General features: G+C 36.8%; 1 protein-coding gene across 1 annotated transcript; it reads left to right on the top strand.

Moving 5' to 3' along the window:
- Positions 1-657: 657 nt before the first annotated feature.
- On the top strand, positions 658-5441 carry LOC125236754. Its single transcript, XM_048143678.1, has 4 exons — positions 658-851; positions 1605-2191; positions 2386-2610; positions 4422-5441. Exons 1-4 carry the CDS (start codon positions 752-754, stop codon positions 5439-5441), a joined length of 1932 nt encoding a protein of 643 aa, XP_047999635.1. The 5' UTR covers positions 658-751.
- Positions 5442-12634: the final 7193 nt, after the last annotated feature.

Here is a 12634-nt window from a genome sequence, read left to right on the forward strand (position 1 = left end):
AAGAACTATTACCGAAGCAGTAGTAAAATCGTCAGAAAGCTATAAAATATGCTTTCTGAAACATTGCTTGTGCATTATTTAGGCTCGGTTGAGTTCTGGGTAGGGATTGAAAAACGGATTGATGCGGGCAAATCCGGGTTTTTAAAAGTAAGTAAAGAGAATTAAAATGACAGAAATTTCTAGTTTTATAGCGCCGATGGATCTCAATATTTTTAACGTTTTAAAAATAATATAAGACTTAATATTGTCTTCGGTTACCACGATAGTTACTCATGAAATAAAACTATGGAAACGGATTAAATCGCGTATAATGAATTTAAAATTCATCCAGACGTTTCGAACACTTTACAGCATTCGTGGTCAACGGGTGACTGAAATGAATGGATGGAATTAATGGTAAATATTTTGAATATTGTATAATTAATGGTTAAACAAACTTACCTGAAGTGAAGTTTGGCCATAATTATACGAGACGTTCCATCCGAAGAGATTTAATTTTCACTAGGTAGTACACTGTTTAATGTACTAGGCATCCAGCACAATATTTAGATCAGAATATAAGATCAAAAACGGTTGATCCTCTCGTTCCCGCCACAGCGCCATCTGTCGGCGCGCGCGCGCTATGCCCTCATTCGCTTTTTTTGTGCGGGCATCGCAGTACACTCTCGTTCAAATTAATCCAATTTTAGTACGAATCCCGTAAAATAAGTGAAAAAAGTGTCGTGAACGTGAAAAAGGATACCTAGATAACATGGGAAAAAGAAGAAGACGTCGTTCGGACGATATCAGACGAAAAATAAAACGGCTTAAACGTAGCCTAGACCGCCGCCATCAATATAGTGAAGACGAAGGTGAGTTCAAAGTCCATGTATTATCACATCACATCGCAAGGCGTTTGGCGAACCTCCGCGCCGCGCCACCGCCGCCCGATCAGCTACCTACCTTCAAAAATGTAAACACGCTTTGCCTTACATTTTAATTTGAACATTGTTACCTATCTAACAAGGTGCATTTTATACAACGTTTCATAAACTTATTACTCATACGAACAACATCGTCTCGATCTGTAAAAACCCTTAAGTGGTTTCTTGTTCCTACGGGGGTATACATACGTGAGATTTGGGTAACAATTACACAAACCCCATGTTATTTAGAACCACGATGCGATTGTGGTCAATAACAGAGTCTCGAATTGCGACGCGATTGCAATCAATGACTTTAAAAATGTTAAGTTACCAATAAATAAACTTATTACTTTGACTATTCATATCTCACCATGCATACAAACGTTATTTAGAACCGCGATGCGATTGCGGTCAATAACCTAGTCTCGAATTGCGATGCGATTGCAATCAATGACTTTAAATTAGTACCCAATAAGTTCGTTAATAAACTTATTCATTTTAAACCTTGTATTACATCGACTTCTTTACAAATGTTATGTTGAACCGTGATGCGATTACGGTCTATGACTGTTTTGTTTTATCTATACCTATTGTTATATGAGTCGTGATGCGATTAAGACCTTATTTGGCGGAAAGTTTACGCTCATATATCTACTCGCGGATGTTGTTTTTTGATACATGTAAATTAAATTATTACAGTGTCCGAATACGACTCTGCGGAAGAAACGTATCCTTCTGACTACGAAGCAGTATCAGAAGCCTCGGCATCGGACTATTCCAACACAGAAGAGCTCAAGTCAGTAATAGTACCGGTAGAAACACCTGATCCGAATTCGGCCCCGGCTTTATCGACCGAGTCACCCCCCACCTCGGGCTCCGCCGCGGGCCCGAGCACCTCAATCCCGGAGGCGCCGCCGGTAACGCTGCCAGATAATATTTTGGAAGCTCTGGGTGGAACAAAAGAGAAAGAGGAGAAATTTGGCCCGAACGTCCCAGATGAGATCGCTAAACGTTGGGGTCGGATAACAGTTGAGGGTTTAGGTAAAGAGGAAAAGGAGGAACTTACAGAAAAGTTTTTAGTTCCCGAAAATTTCAAGCTACTCAAGGCTCCTAAACTGAACGCTGAAATCGCAACTGTGATGTCTGAGTCTTCTAGACAAAGAGACAAAAGGATGGAAAAGTCCCAAAACCAGTTAGGACTGGCTATTGCAGGTTTATCCAAGCTAACAGGTTCCTTAATCTCAGAAAACTTAGATAAACTGGCTATCATAAAACATATCGCCGATGTTAGCCAATTGTTAGCCGATCTTCATTCTGAGAATACCAATAGCAGAAGGAAAATTATCTTACCCAGTTTGGATAAAAAATTTACAAGTATGATGCAGGACGTGAAAAGAGATTCGTATTTGTTCGGGGAAAATCTCGGAGAAAAAATCAAAGCTTCGAAGTCAGCAGAGAAGTCAGGACTTCAAATTAAAAGATCCTATACCTCCAATCCCCCTCCTACGTCGAAGAAATATACCCCGCGCCAGGGAAACTGGAGGGCCCCACCCAGGCAACAGGGTTCGCGAGCAAACAAGCTGGGTGGGTACCGCGACCGCGACCGGACTCGTGCTCCTCAGCATCCTCGGCGGACGACCTCGGACAAGTACCAACAATCATCGTACAAGAGAGACAACCGGCAGCAACGCAAACATCATTAGAGGTAAACCAACACGCAGGCAGACTCCGGTTTTACATTGATCAATGGCGAGATATAACAACCGACCCGGTTGTTCTGCAATATGTTGCGGGATACAAAATTCCGTTTAATTCGACAGTTGTGCAAGAAACTGTACCTATGAACTCTGCTTTCTCTCCATCTGAAAATGATGATATGAAAATAGCTATTAAAAAATTGCTTGAGTGCGGCGCTGTCATAAAATGTCAAGACTCGCCAGGACAGTTTATCTCAAAAATTTTTCTTACACCTAAAAGTGACGGGTCACTTAGATTCATACTCAATCTTAAAAGACTTAATACGTTTATTGATCATCGTCATTTTAAAATGGAGGATATCCGAACTGCTACGAAACTAGTACCTAAATTCGGATACCTAGCTACAATAGACCTTAAAGAGGCATATTTTTTAATACCGATTCATAAATCGAGCAGAAAGGTTCTAAGGTTTAAATTCGATAATAATACTTTCGAGTTTACATGTTTACCGTTCGGGCTCTGTTCCGCACCGTACGTCTTTACTAAACTCATGAAACCAGTTATTACATATCTGAGAAGTAAAGGCTTGCTGCTAGTAATATATCTAGACGACATATTATGTATTGGCCGTACTTACGGGGAATGTCATAATTGCGTTACAGAAACTGTATCTCTTTTAAAGAGGCTAGGATTTGTAATTAATGAAAAGAAAAGTAAATTACAGCCAAGTCAGACATGTACCTTTCTAGGATTTGACATAAATTCTTGCGACATGAGCCTAGAGTTGCCCTACAAGAAAAGAAAATATTTATACGACCTGTCAAAAAATATTTCCAAGCAAATAGTTTTAACCATCAGAGAACTTGCTACTTTCCTTGGTTCTCTCACCTCTGCTTGTTTGGCAGTATCTTATGGATGGGTATATACCAAACGCTTAGAGAGAGAGAAATTCCTTGCACTAAGGATGTCAGGTGAGGATTATGATAGCAGTATGACATTGCCAGAAAGTATTCAACCAGATTTAAAGTGGTGGCAGGAACACATAATGATCACCAAAAATCCGATCCGATCGAATAAATATGCGTTGGAAATATTTTCGGACTCGTCACTCACTGGCTGGGGCATATATTGTAATGGTAAACGCTCTCACGGTTTCTGGGATGCTGCCGACAGAGAAAACCATATAAATTTTTTGGAACTCCAGGCAGCCTTTATAGGGCTTAAATGCTTTGCAAAAGAACTGTATAATAAAGAAATTTTGCTTAGAATCGATAATACAACCGCAATTTCTTATATTAACAGAATGGGCGGGGTTCAATATGAACACCTTAACGATATAACTCGCAAAATATGGCAGTGGTGCGAAAGACGTAAACTATTTATTTTCGCATCGTATATTAAATCAAGAGACAACACGGAAGCCGATCATGAGTCTAGGCGCACCAATATTGACACAGAGTGGGAATTATCAGAGGACGCGTATAACCAAATCGTGGACAAATTTGACGTCCCTGACATAGATATGTTCGCAACTCGAATCAATACTAAATGTCATAAATATATCTCTTGGCTCCCAGACCCAAATGCCTTTAATATTGATGCGTTTACAGTTGATTGGCATCCGTACTATTTTTACGCATTTCCGCCTTTCTCACTGATTTTAAGGTGCTTAAATAAAATCATTGCCGATAAAGCAACTGGGATAATCGTTGTCCCCTACTGGCCCAGTCAACCATGGTTTTCGTTGCTGATAACCTTATCCACGTCAGAACTGATTTTCTTAAATCCTAGTATTGACCTGTTACTATCCCCTTTCAGGACCTACCACCCACTCTGGAGGAAACTTACCCTGGTGGCGACGCGATTATCAGGAAAGCATTTTCTAAGCAGGCATTGACGCCGCAAACTATTGATATAATGATTTCCTCATTGTCTACAAACTCCTTAAAACAATATAATTGTGTCTTGTATAAGTGGTGGCTGTATTGTAAAGAGAATAAGTTTGATTGTTTCTCAGTCAACACATCTGTAGTATTAAATTTCTTGACTGAGCAATATCAGCAGGGTTCTAGCTATTCAAGTTTAAATACCTCTCGATCAGCTTTATCTTTAATTTTAGGAGAATCAATTGGTAAAGATAAACATGTGAGTAGATTTCTAAAGGGAGTCTATAAGATAAGGCCATGTTTTCCAAAGTATCAAACAACCTGGGACCCAAATATAGTGTTAAATCATTTAAGCACTTTATATCCAAATGAGATTATAAGCCTTGATTTGTTAACACGAAAAACCGTAACTCTGCTCGCATTGTCGACTGCACAACGAGTACAGACGTTATCTTTGATTAAGATTTATAATGTACAAATCAATGAAGATAATATTAAGTTAATTATTGACGATTTAATAAAAACGTCGGCACCCGGGAGGCCAATGCCACGCCTCATTATACCGTTTTTTCCCGATAAAATTGAAATTTGTCCAGCCAGGACATTAATGGCATATATAGATATAACTCAAATCCCTAGAAACACTGCCAATACAGAACGACTCTTTTTAACAATAAAAAAGCCTTTTCATAACGCTAGTTCTAGTACAATTAGCCGCTGGATAAAACAGACGTTGTCTGACAGTGGCGTTAATACAGACTTGTTCTGTGCACACAGCACTAGGCACGCCGCTACCTCAGCGGCTAAACGCAAAGGTTTATCAATAGAGATAATAAAGAAAACAGCAGGCTGGTCCGGTAATTCATTAGTATTCTCAAAATTTTACAATAGACCCCTAACAGCCGACACTAGTGTCGACAATGCCTTTGCTGAAGCAGTTTATAACATCTGATTGTAATAATAGCTCGCTTTTGTTGATAAGCTTAATATTATGTAATCAACTAGGATAATGAAAACAAACTACGATTAATAAAACAACTTGTGGTTAAAAAGTGTTTATTTCGTCTAGTTTTTTCAGCCAACTCTGCGAAAGAGCGCTAAACATCTACCTAGTGAAAATTAAATCTCGAGGATGGAACGTCGATAGTATAATTAATGGTTAAACAAACTTACCTGAAGTGAAGTTTGGCCATAATTATACGAGACGTTCCATCCGAAGAGATTTAAGGTCCCTTCCCACCCTATTTGAATAGTAATTCGTTATTATATCTTACCATTCAACCCATAATTTCGCAGAGAAGATGCCATAGCTCTCTAAAATAATGAGGGGATGCCTAGTACATTAAACAGTGTACTACCTAGTGAAAATTAAATCTCGAGGATGGAACGTCGATAGTATAACTAGCTTTATTAAGTGTGTGAACCTGCCTTAAAATCTATATTATTTATGGTCATGGTTCGTTAATATTTCTTGTATGTGGGTAGCTTTTGCACATTGTAATTTTTCCTCAGTCACCCGTTGATAAACCCAAGTACCCGTAAAGTGTTCGAAACGTCGGGATGAATTGTAAATTCATTATACGCGATTTAATCCGTTTCCATAGTTTTATTTTATGAATATAAGACTTAGTTTAAAACTATTTGTCAAAGTAGACCCTAGGCTCCCAAGAGCTGTGGCAAAGGCAGAAATAGCGCAAGGAGGATGATGACTTAGCTCTTAAACGTATGACATATGTTACTTTGTTTTAATGTAAATTAACCTATAATTTTGTCGTGAAATTAAATATACCTTAAATATGAAATCATTCATTTTTTTGTTTATGTTCAACTCGAACATTCAATTCGCCGTCTTTATATTATGTAAACAGCATAACATTCCGTGTTTAGGTATTCTACTTTACCGGATCCGGAAATATTAACCGGATTCGGTAGTTTTTAAAGTACTATCCGGCCTGAGTACCGGAATTTCTGGACCGGATTGTAATCCCTAGTAGGTTCTAGGTGATTTAAGTAACTAGCCCTTGCTAAATTGTTTGCGGTTTCGCTCTCTGAATTGTTGATAAAGGTAGGATTGAATTAAATTAGGGAAAGGTTGTTGTGAATGTAAGTAATTTCAGCATTTGGAATTGTGTACTGTGTAACTTACACAGTACACAATTTCTTGTAGGAATGAGTTATCGCATTTTTCGCATCATCATGATGACGGATCTGTTCCATGTCAGTCAAGATTATAGAAAACTATTTAAAAAAACAAAGGTATAGAAGTCTTGGCCTCTACTATCTTCATCCAGTTGTCGCAATCCATGGCAACCTTCCCCCAATTGGTATGTTTCTTCAATTCTACTGTCTTTTGCCACAGTTAATTCAACCTTTTCCTAGGCTTTACCGTCAACTCTGTAATTCTTTGAGCACTCATATCGGGATTCTTTCGAGGAGACCAACACATATCAGCCACTAAGATTTGGAGAACCTAATAATGGGCCCTAAATGATGTCTTTTTAGGGTTCCGTAGTCAACTAGGAACCCTTATAGTTTCGCCATGTCTGTCTGTCCGTCCGTCCGTCCGCGGATAATCTCGGTGACCGTTAGAACTAGAAAGCTGAAATTTGGTACCAATATGTATATCAATTACGCTTACAAAGTGGTAAAATAAAAAGTAAAAAAAAATGTTTTGTTAGGGTACCCCCCTTACATATGTAAAGTGGGGACTGATTTTTTTTTTCATTCCAACCCCAACGTGTGATATATTGTTGGATAGGTATTAATAAATGAATAAGGGTTTACAAAAATCGTTTTTTGATAATATTAATATTCTCGGAAATAATCGCTCCTAAAGGAAAAAAAGTGTGTCCCCCCCCCCTCTGACTTTTGAACCATATGTTTAAAAAATATAAAAAAAATCACAAAAGTAGAACTTTATAAAGACTTTCTAGGAAAATTATTTTCAACTTGATAGGTTTAGTAGTTTTTGATAAAAATACGGAAAACTACGGAACCCTACACTGAGCGTGGCCCGACACGCTCTTGGCCGGTTTTTTTCTTGTTAGCGTTATCCCGAAAATATTGCTATTGCTCTCCTAGACCAGGATTCTGATAAGAGTGATAAGACAACTAAACCACACCTCGGACACTGGCGATCAAATATATGAAAGAGGTGCGTTCCTAGCACACAGTCTAAGCTCGTGTAGGTGAACGCGTATTAATGCTTATGTATAAGTTATAAGAAGTAATGGTGATTTTTATACTTTCAAAATTAGATGACTTTCGGAATTACCATAATGCACCTTATCCACTTTTTCACCTTATTACAAATACAATAAGGTGAAAAAGTGGATACATCTCTTTGTAGTCGACTGTACAAGAAGCAAATAGTGAACACAAGCCAAATGTCCCAGATTAATAAGTTGATTGATCACGCCATCTATCAAGCGTCGGCCACAAGAGATCGCCTTGTCATTCGTTCATTATGTTAAAGGCCAATCAATATATAACATGACGGTATATCACAGATGTCATATATACCATAGATCAAGCAAACGTATCTATAGTATGAATTTTCTGAGATGAACTTTTCGGTTTTGCCCTAATCTGTTAAACAAAGGCCTTTGTTTCTATTATTCGCGGTGGTTAGCTCCCGTTTCCACAGCACGTGCTAAAGTCTCAGTGTAGTTATAAAGCAACTATCATGATAGCAATAAGGTTCAAATTTATTAAACAATTTGCAGTGTGCAGGTAACTGTTTTTGAAGATGACAAAACGTGTTATCTCCGAAAGGGCTTTTTATGGATTTGAACCCTATTGCTATAATGATAGTTGCTTTTTAACTACACTGAGACTATAGCACGTGCCGTTTAAACGGGAGCTAACCGCAGCGAATAATAGAAATAAAGGCCTTTGTTTAACAGATTAGGGCAAAAGCGAAAAGTGAATCTCAGAAAATTCTTACTATACTTAGCGTGTCAAATGAACTCAGTAAAATCCACTGAGTTTTCCGTCTTTATTCGCAGCTTGCAGCTTTCTGTCATTGTTGGAGTTGAAGTCAACAAAAACATTAAAAATGCCTCGTTACATGGTATTTAATTGCAACAACACTAAAATTATTCACACTCAAGGGCTCGAGACATATTTAAAATCACAGGCAAGTAACAAGTAACAACTTCATCTTCAGTACAAAATCTGACACGCTCGGCCCCTATACAAACAAATGAACTTGTTTCTTCTATCTAACTTTAGTTCTGTGGGATATATCATGTAACTAATTACAAAGGGGGTTAGAATATTACTAGATACATGATATATGAATATAATATATTGAGTTCGTATGCCTGAAGTTAATGTCAAACATTAAGTCCGCCTTTTTGTACTATAAGTTTTATTTATTTATGTTTATTGTACACAAATGAAATAAATAAATTAATTAAAAGGACTGTACGAGTAAATCGCGTATCCCAGGAACAGAGCAAATGTATTTAAGTAAATATAAATATTATTTTGCTTAATACGATCCTATATTTTCAATAAATAAATAAAACACCAATATAATAGTCCAAGCGATCACGGTTTCCAATATCTTAATTATAATTATAACAGAATTCCCTAATGCTTAAATCTCAAAAAAATGAACTAAGCAAGACCAAGTAGGTATGTAAAAAAAGCGCTCCATAGCAACGGCTCTTGAGCTCCAATTTCCTCGCAATTAAAAAGAAAACTCTCCTCTCACAGACTTTTGCTTTCTAAGGCAACTTGTAAAAAAATCGGAACTACTTATATTTAACTTGTTTTTGCTTTAGTTCATACGCGAAATACTAGTTAATTTGCACTGCGGTATGAAATTCCAATCCCTATGTGACCTCTTAGCTTAGAACTATATCTGTATGAACAATTTCGCCTAAATGTGCTTGGTTTTGTACTTATGACAAATAGCACAATAAAAATATTGAAGTATAATATTTGGACATTTCAATTTTCAGATTCAGATTCAATAATTTATTCAATGGTAAATACAATTATATACATAAGTATTATATAAATTCTAATAAGTGATAAGACAGATAAATCGGGTTTACCACGAAATGGTCCCGCCTCAGCATAAATTCTGACCCAGGGGTCAGCGCTGATCTTCCGGCGAGACCAGTTTGTGGGCCACGAACGCAGCTGTACGACTTGCCCTTCGAAAACATCTGAAGGCGGCCACAATTGTGAGGCGGTGTTCAGCGCCATCTGGAGTGCGGGTAGGTATACATTTTAATATAATTAATAATAAAATGGCCGAAATTTTAACAATCGGAAACGTCCGGTAATTAATTCAATGAAATTCGGAAATCCGGATAATTTAATTCAATGAAATAGTCCGGACATTTTTTTGGCAATAAGATCTCGGCTCGCTAATCTAAGCAATCGAATCTCAAGGTACAATAAAACCAAATTCATATCAAATCAAATTTTTATGAACCTATGAATGACATAGGATTAATTTTCAAATACATTTTTCTAAACGTTGTCAACGGCAACGGTCTGAGGTAATAAAACAGGTGTATAGTAATTATATCAAATTTTCCGGTCGTTCGATTGATGTGTCTCATAAAATTTAACGCGAGGCAGTTTTTTCGATTGCCAATCACCCACTAAATTGGCGCTTATACGTGATTCTGCTGGATTCGCTTTGTCCCCACAGATTGGATTTCCAGTGTACCTAGCCAACGTCATAGTCGCTTATGCTTCGTAAGCTAGCTTTCCCTATCGCTCTTCTGTAGTGGCGAGATCGAGCCAGACTGCGTTTCGAGCGCTGCGTGGCTTCAAAGATTACCACTTCGCTAGGCTGGCAGCCCTCGGAACTCGTTAACGCAGTGGTTTTCCTTCACATGTATGTCTTCGGTAGCTCCCAGAGGATACTCTGAGAGAATAGAGAATTTTTGTTCTTACGCAAGTTTATTTAAGACGCTGACAACACCCAATGGCCTTGACGCTAGCGTACACTGTCTATTCGTATGGGAGTAAGTGAGAGAGAGTGAGAGCGCGATGTCACTACGAGGGCGGCTATGTATGTAAAGTACGGAAAAATATTAAAATAAAGTAGAAAGATATTTGTGCAATATATTTCGTTAGTGTTGTAGATATGTATATTTTTATTAGTTTACCTAATTTTAATTACTTAAGGCTGCTTTCAAAAAAAACGGCAAAAGAATGTAATATGAAATACTACACTTTCCGTTATCCAATACATTTATTTAATTCAAGTTTCAGTTAGAGCATCTTATTATATTGATTTTTATAAGACTGGATTTTTGAAAACTGACTAAATTAATTATGATTTTTTCTTTATTGCACGTTTAGAAAAACTCACGTATAGAGCTGAATTAGTAGATCTTATTTGTAAAATTTGGACGATTTTTAATACTAAAACAGGTAAATTTATAATTCGTATATCCTGTACTACAATTTTCTCAGACTACATTTTTATTATAAGGTTTTGAAAAAGAGTAAACGAGGCTAAAACGAATTACATTTTTTTCAGAAATCACCTAAAATTAAGTGACAATTTCTTTGAAAATCTATATCACATCGAAGTAATTTTTGTACTTAATCTACCTGCAACGTTTACTTAAATTGCTGTTATGCCTTAGTGATTATAAATTGCTATTATTTATTTTTGGCAATTTTTGAAAACGAGCCTTCACTGGTACAATTATTACCACTTTTGGACATTTTCTCATATTTTATTAGACCAAGTAGAAAAAGTCCTATAATGTGATATATATTTGTAAACTACTCGCAAAGCCCTTTAATTTGATACCACACACGGTATGATCAAGCGCTCGGTTGCGATTTCACTGTTTTTCACACGAAAGCCCTCTTAAAGACAACTAAGTGAATAATTGAACGACATAGAACTGTTTGATGACGAACTCGAGACTAATCTTTGCAATTTTTTTCTATCGAGCCGATTTCTCAATTGTGTATCGAGTATGGCTATGTTCGTTGAAATATAATGAATAATAACATATAATTTACTTACCTTACTAAAACTAATAGTTTGTCTTAAAAAAATGCGCAAGTAACAACAATTTTGCGCAATTGGGTGTTGTCAGCCCCTTAACTAATATGCCGCTGTCTGTAAATACCTACACTTAAAATCAAGTGCGTAACTTTATTTAAGACGCTACGGGAGCGAAAATGCTAAAATGGAATTCCCCCTTTCAATTTGGGAATTTCAGTTAAATATACTAGTGTTATTAACTAGATTTATCGAAAAAAAAATGTCCATTAAGAACAACTCAGTTAAAAGATATTGCGAAAAAATCTTTAAAATCGAGGTTCCGCTCTCGACTGTTTCCTCCTTCAAAACTTATTTAAACGGAACGAAGTTCGAGAATCTGAATAAAAAAGAAATAATCTGTGTAGGACCGTTTAGATTTTTTGGCTAATTGTTACCGATCTTGAGTATCACACCTTTTTTTGAGCCATATTGAAATGGGCCGTTTTTAGTAATTTTTGATTGGCTTTAGCGTCTTTTAAAATAAAAATAGCAAAAAAATTAAAACGGTCCGATACAGATAAAAATAATAATAATATGTGTTGAAAAAATCATTGCCCTATCTTCATAAACCAGGGAGGAAATAGTCGAGAGCGTTCGTATAGAGAATTGACCTGTATCGTATCGTCTAAGTTGTAATTCCCTAAGGGTTTGACCTTGATGGTTTCTTCAGTATCATACAGTCACCGGCATAAATAAGTGATGATTTCTGTACCTCGTCGCTTTTAATCGTTTGACAATTTCGTATGACATTTCAAACAAGACGTTAATGTGACAAGGTAAAGAAATCATCATAATATTTATGCCGGTGACAAAACTTATAAGTAACGTAATTTGTTTCATATGTTACATCGTAAGTAGTAAGTACCTAATGTGAGCAATTCCCGAAAAGTTTGTACATTTGGATCACGTCTTTGATTTTGATAAAAATTGGTAGGCTGATAGAGTCCATGATGTTGAGCAAGATCCACTAGGTTTCCCAAAATGTCTTAGGTAGTTTGTATGAAATCTTTTTTGTTACCAGATTTATATACATTTTCAGTAACAAAAAAGGAAAGTTTCATACAAACTACCAGAGGACATTTTGGGAAACCTAGTGGATCTTGCTCAGC

The sequence above is a fragment of the Leguminivora glycinivorella genome, chromosome 19, assembly GCF_023078275.1.
Source record: "Leguminivora glycinivorella isolate SPB_JAAS2020 chromosome 19, LegGlyc_1.1, whole genome shotgun sequence".
Classification (NCBI taxonomy): domain Eukaryota; kingdom Metazoa; phylum Arthropoda; class Insecta; order Lepidoptera; family Tortricidae; genus Leguminivora; species Leguminivora glycinivorella.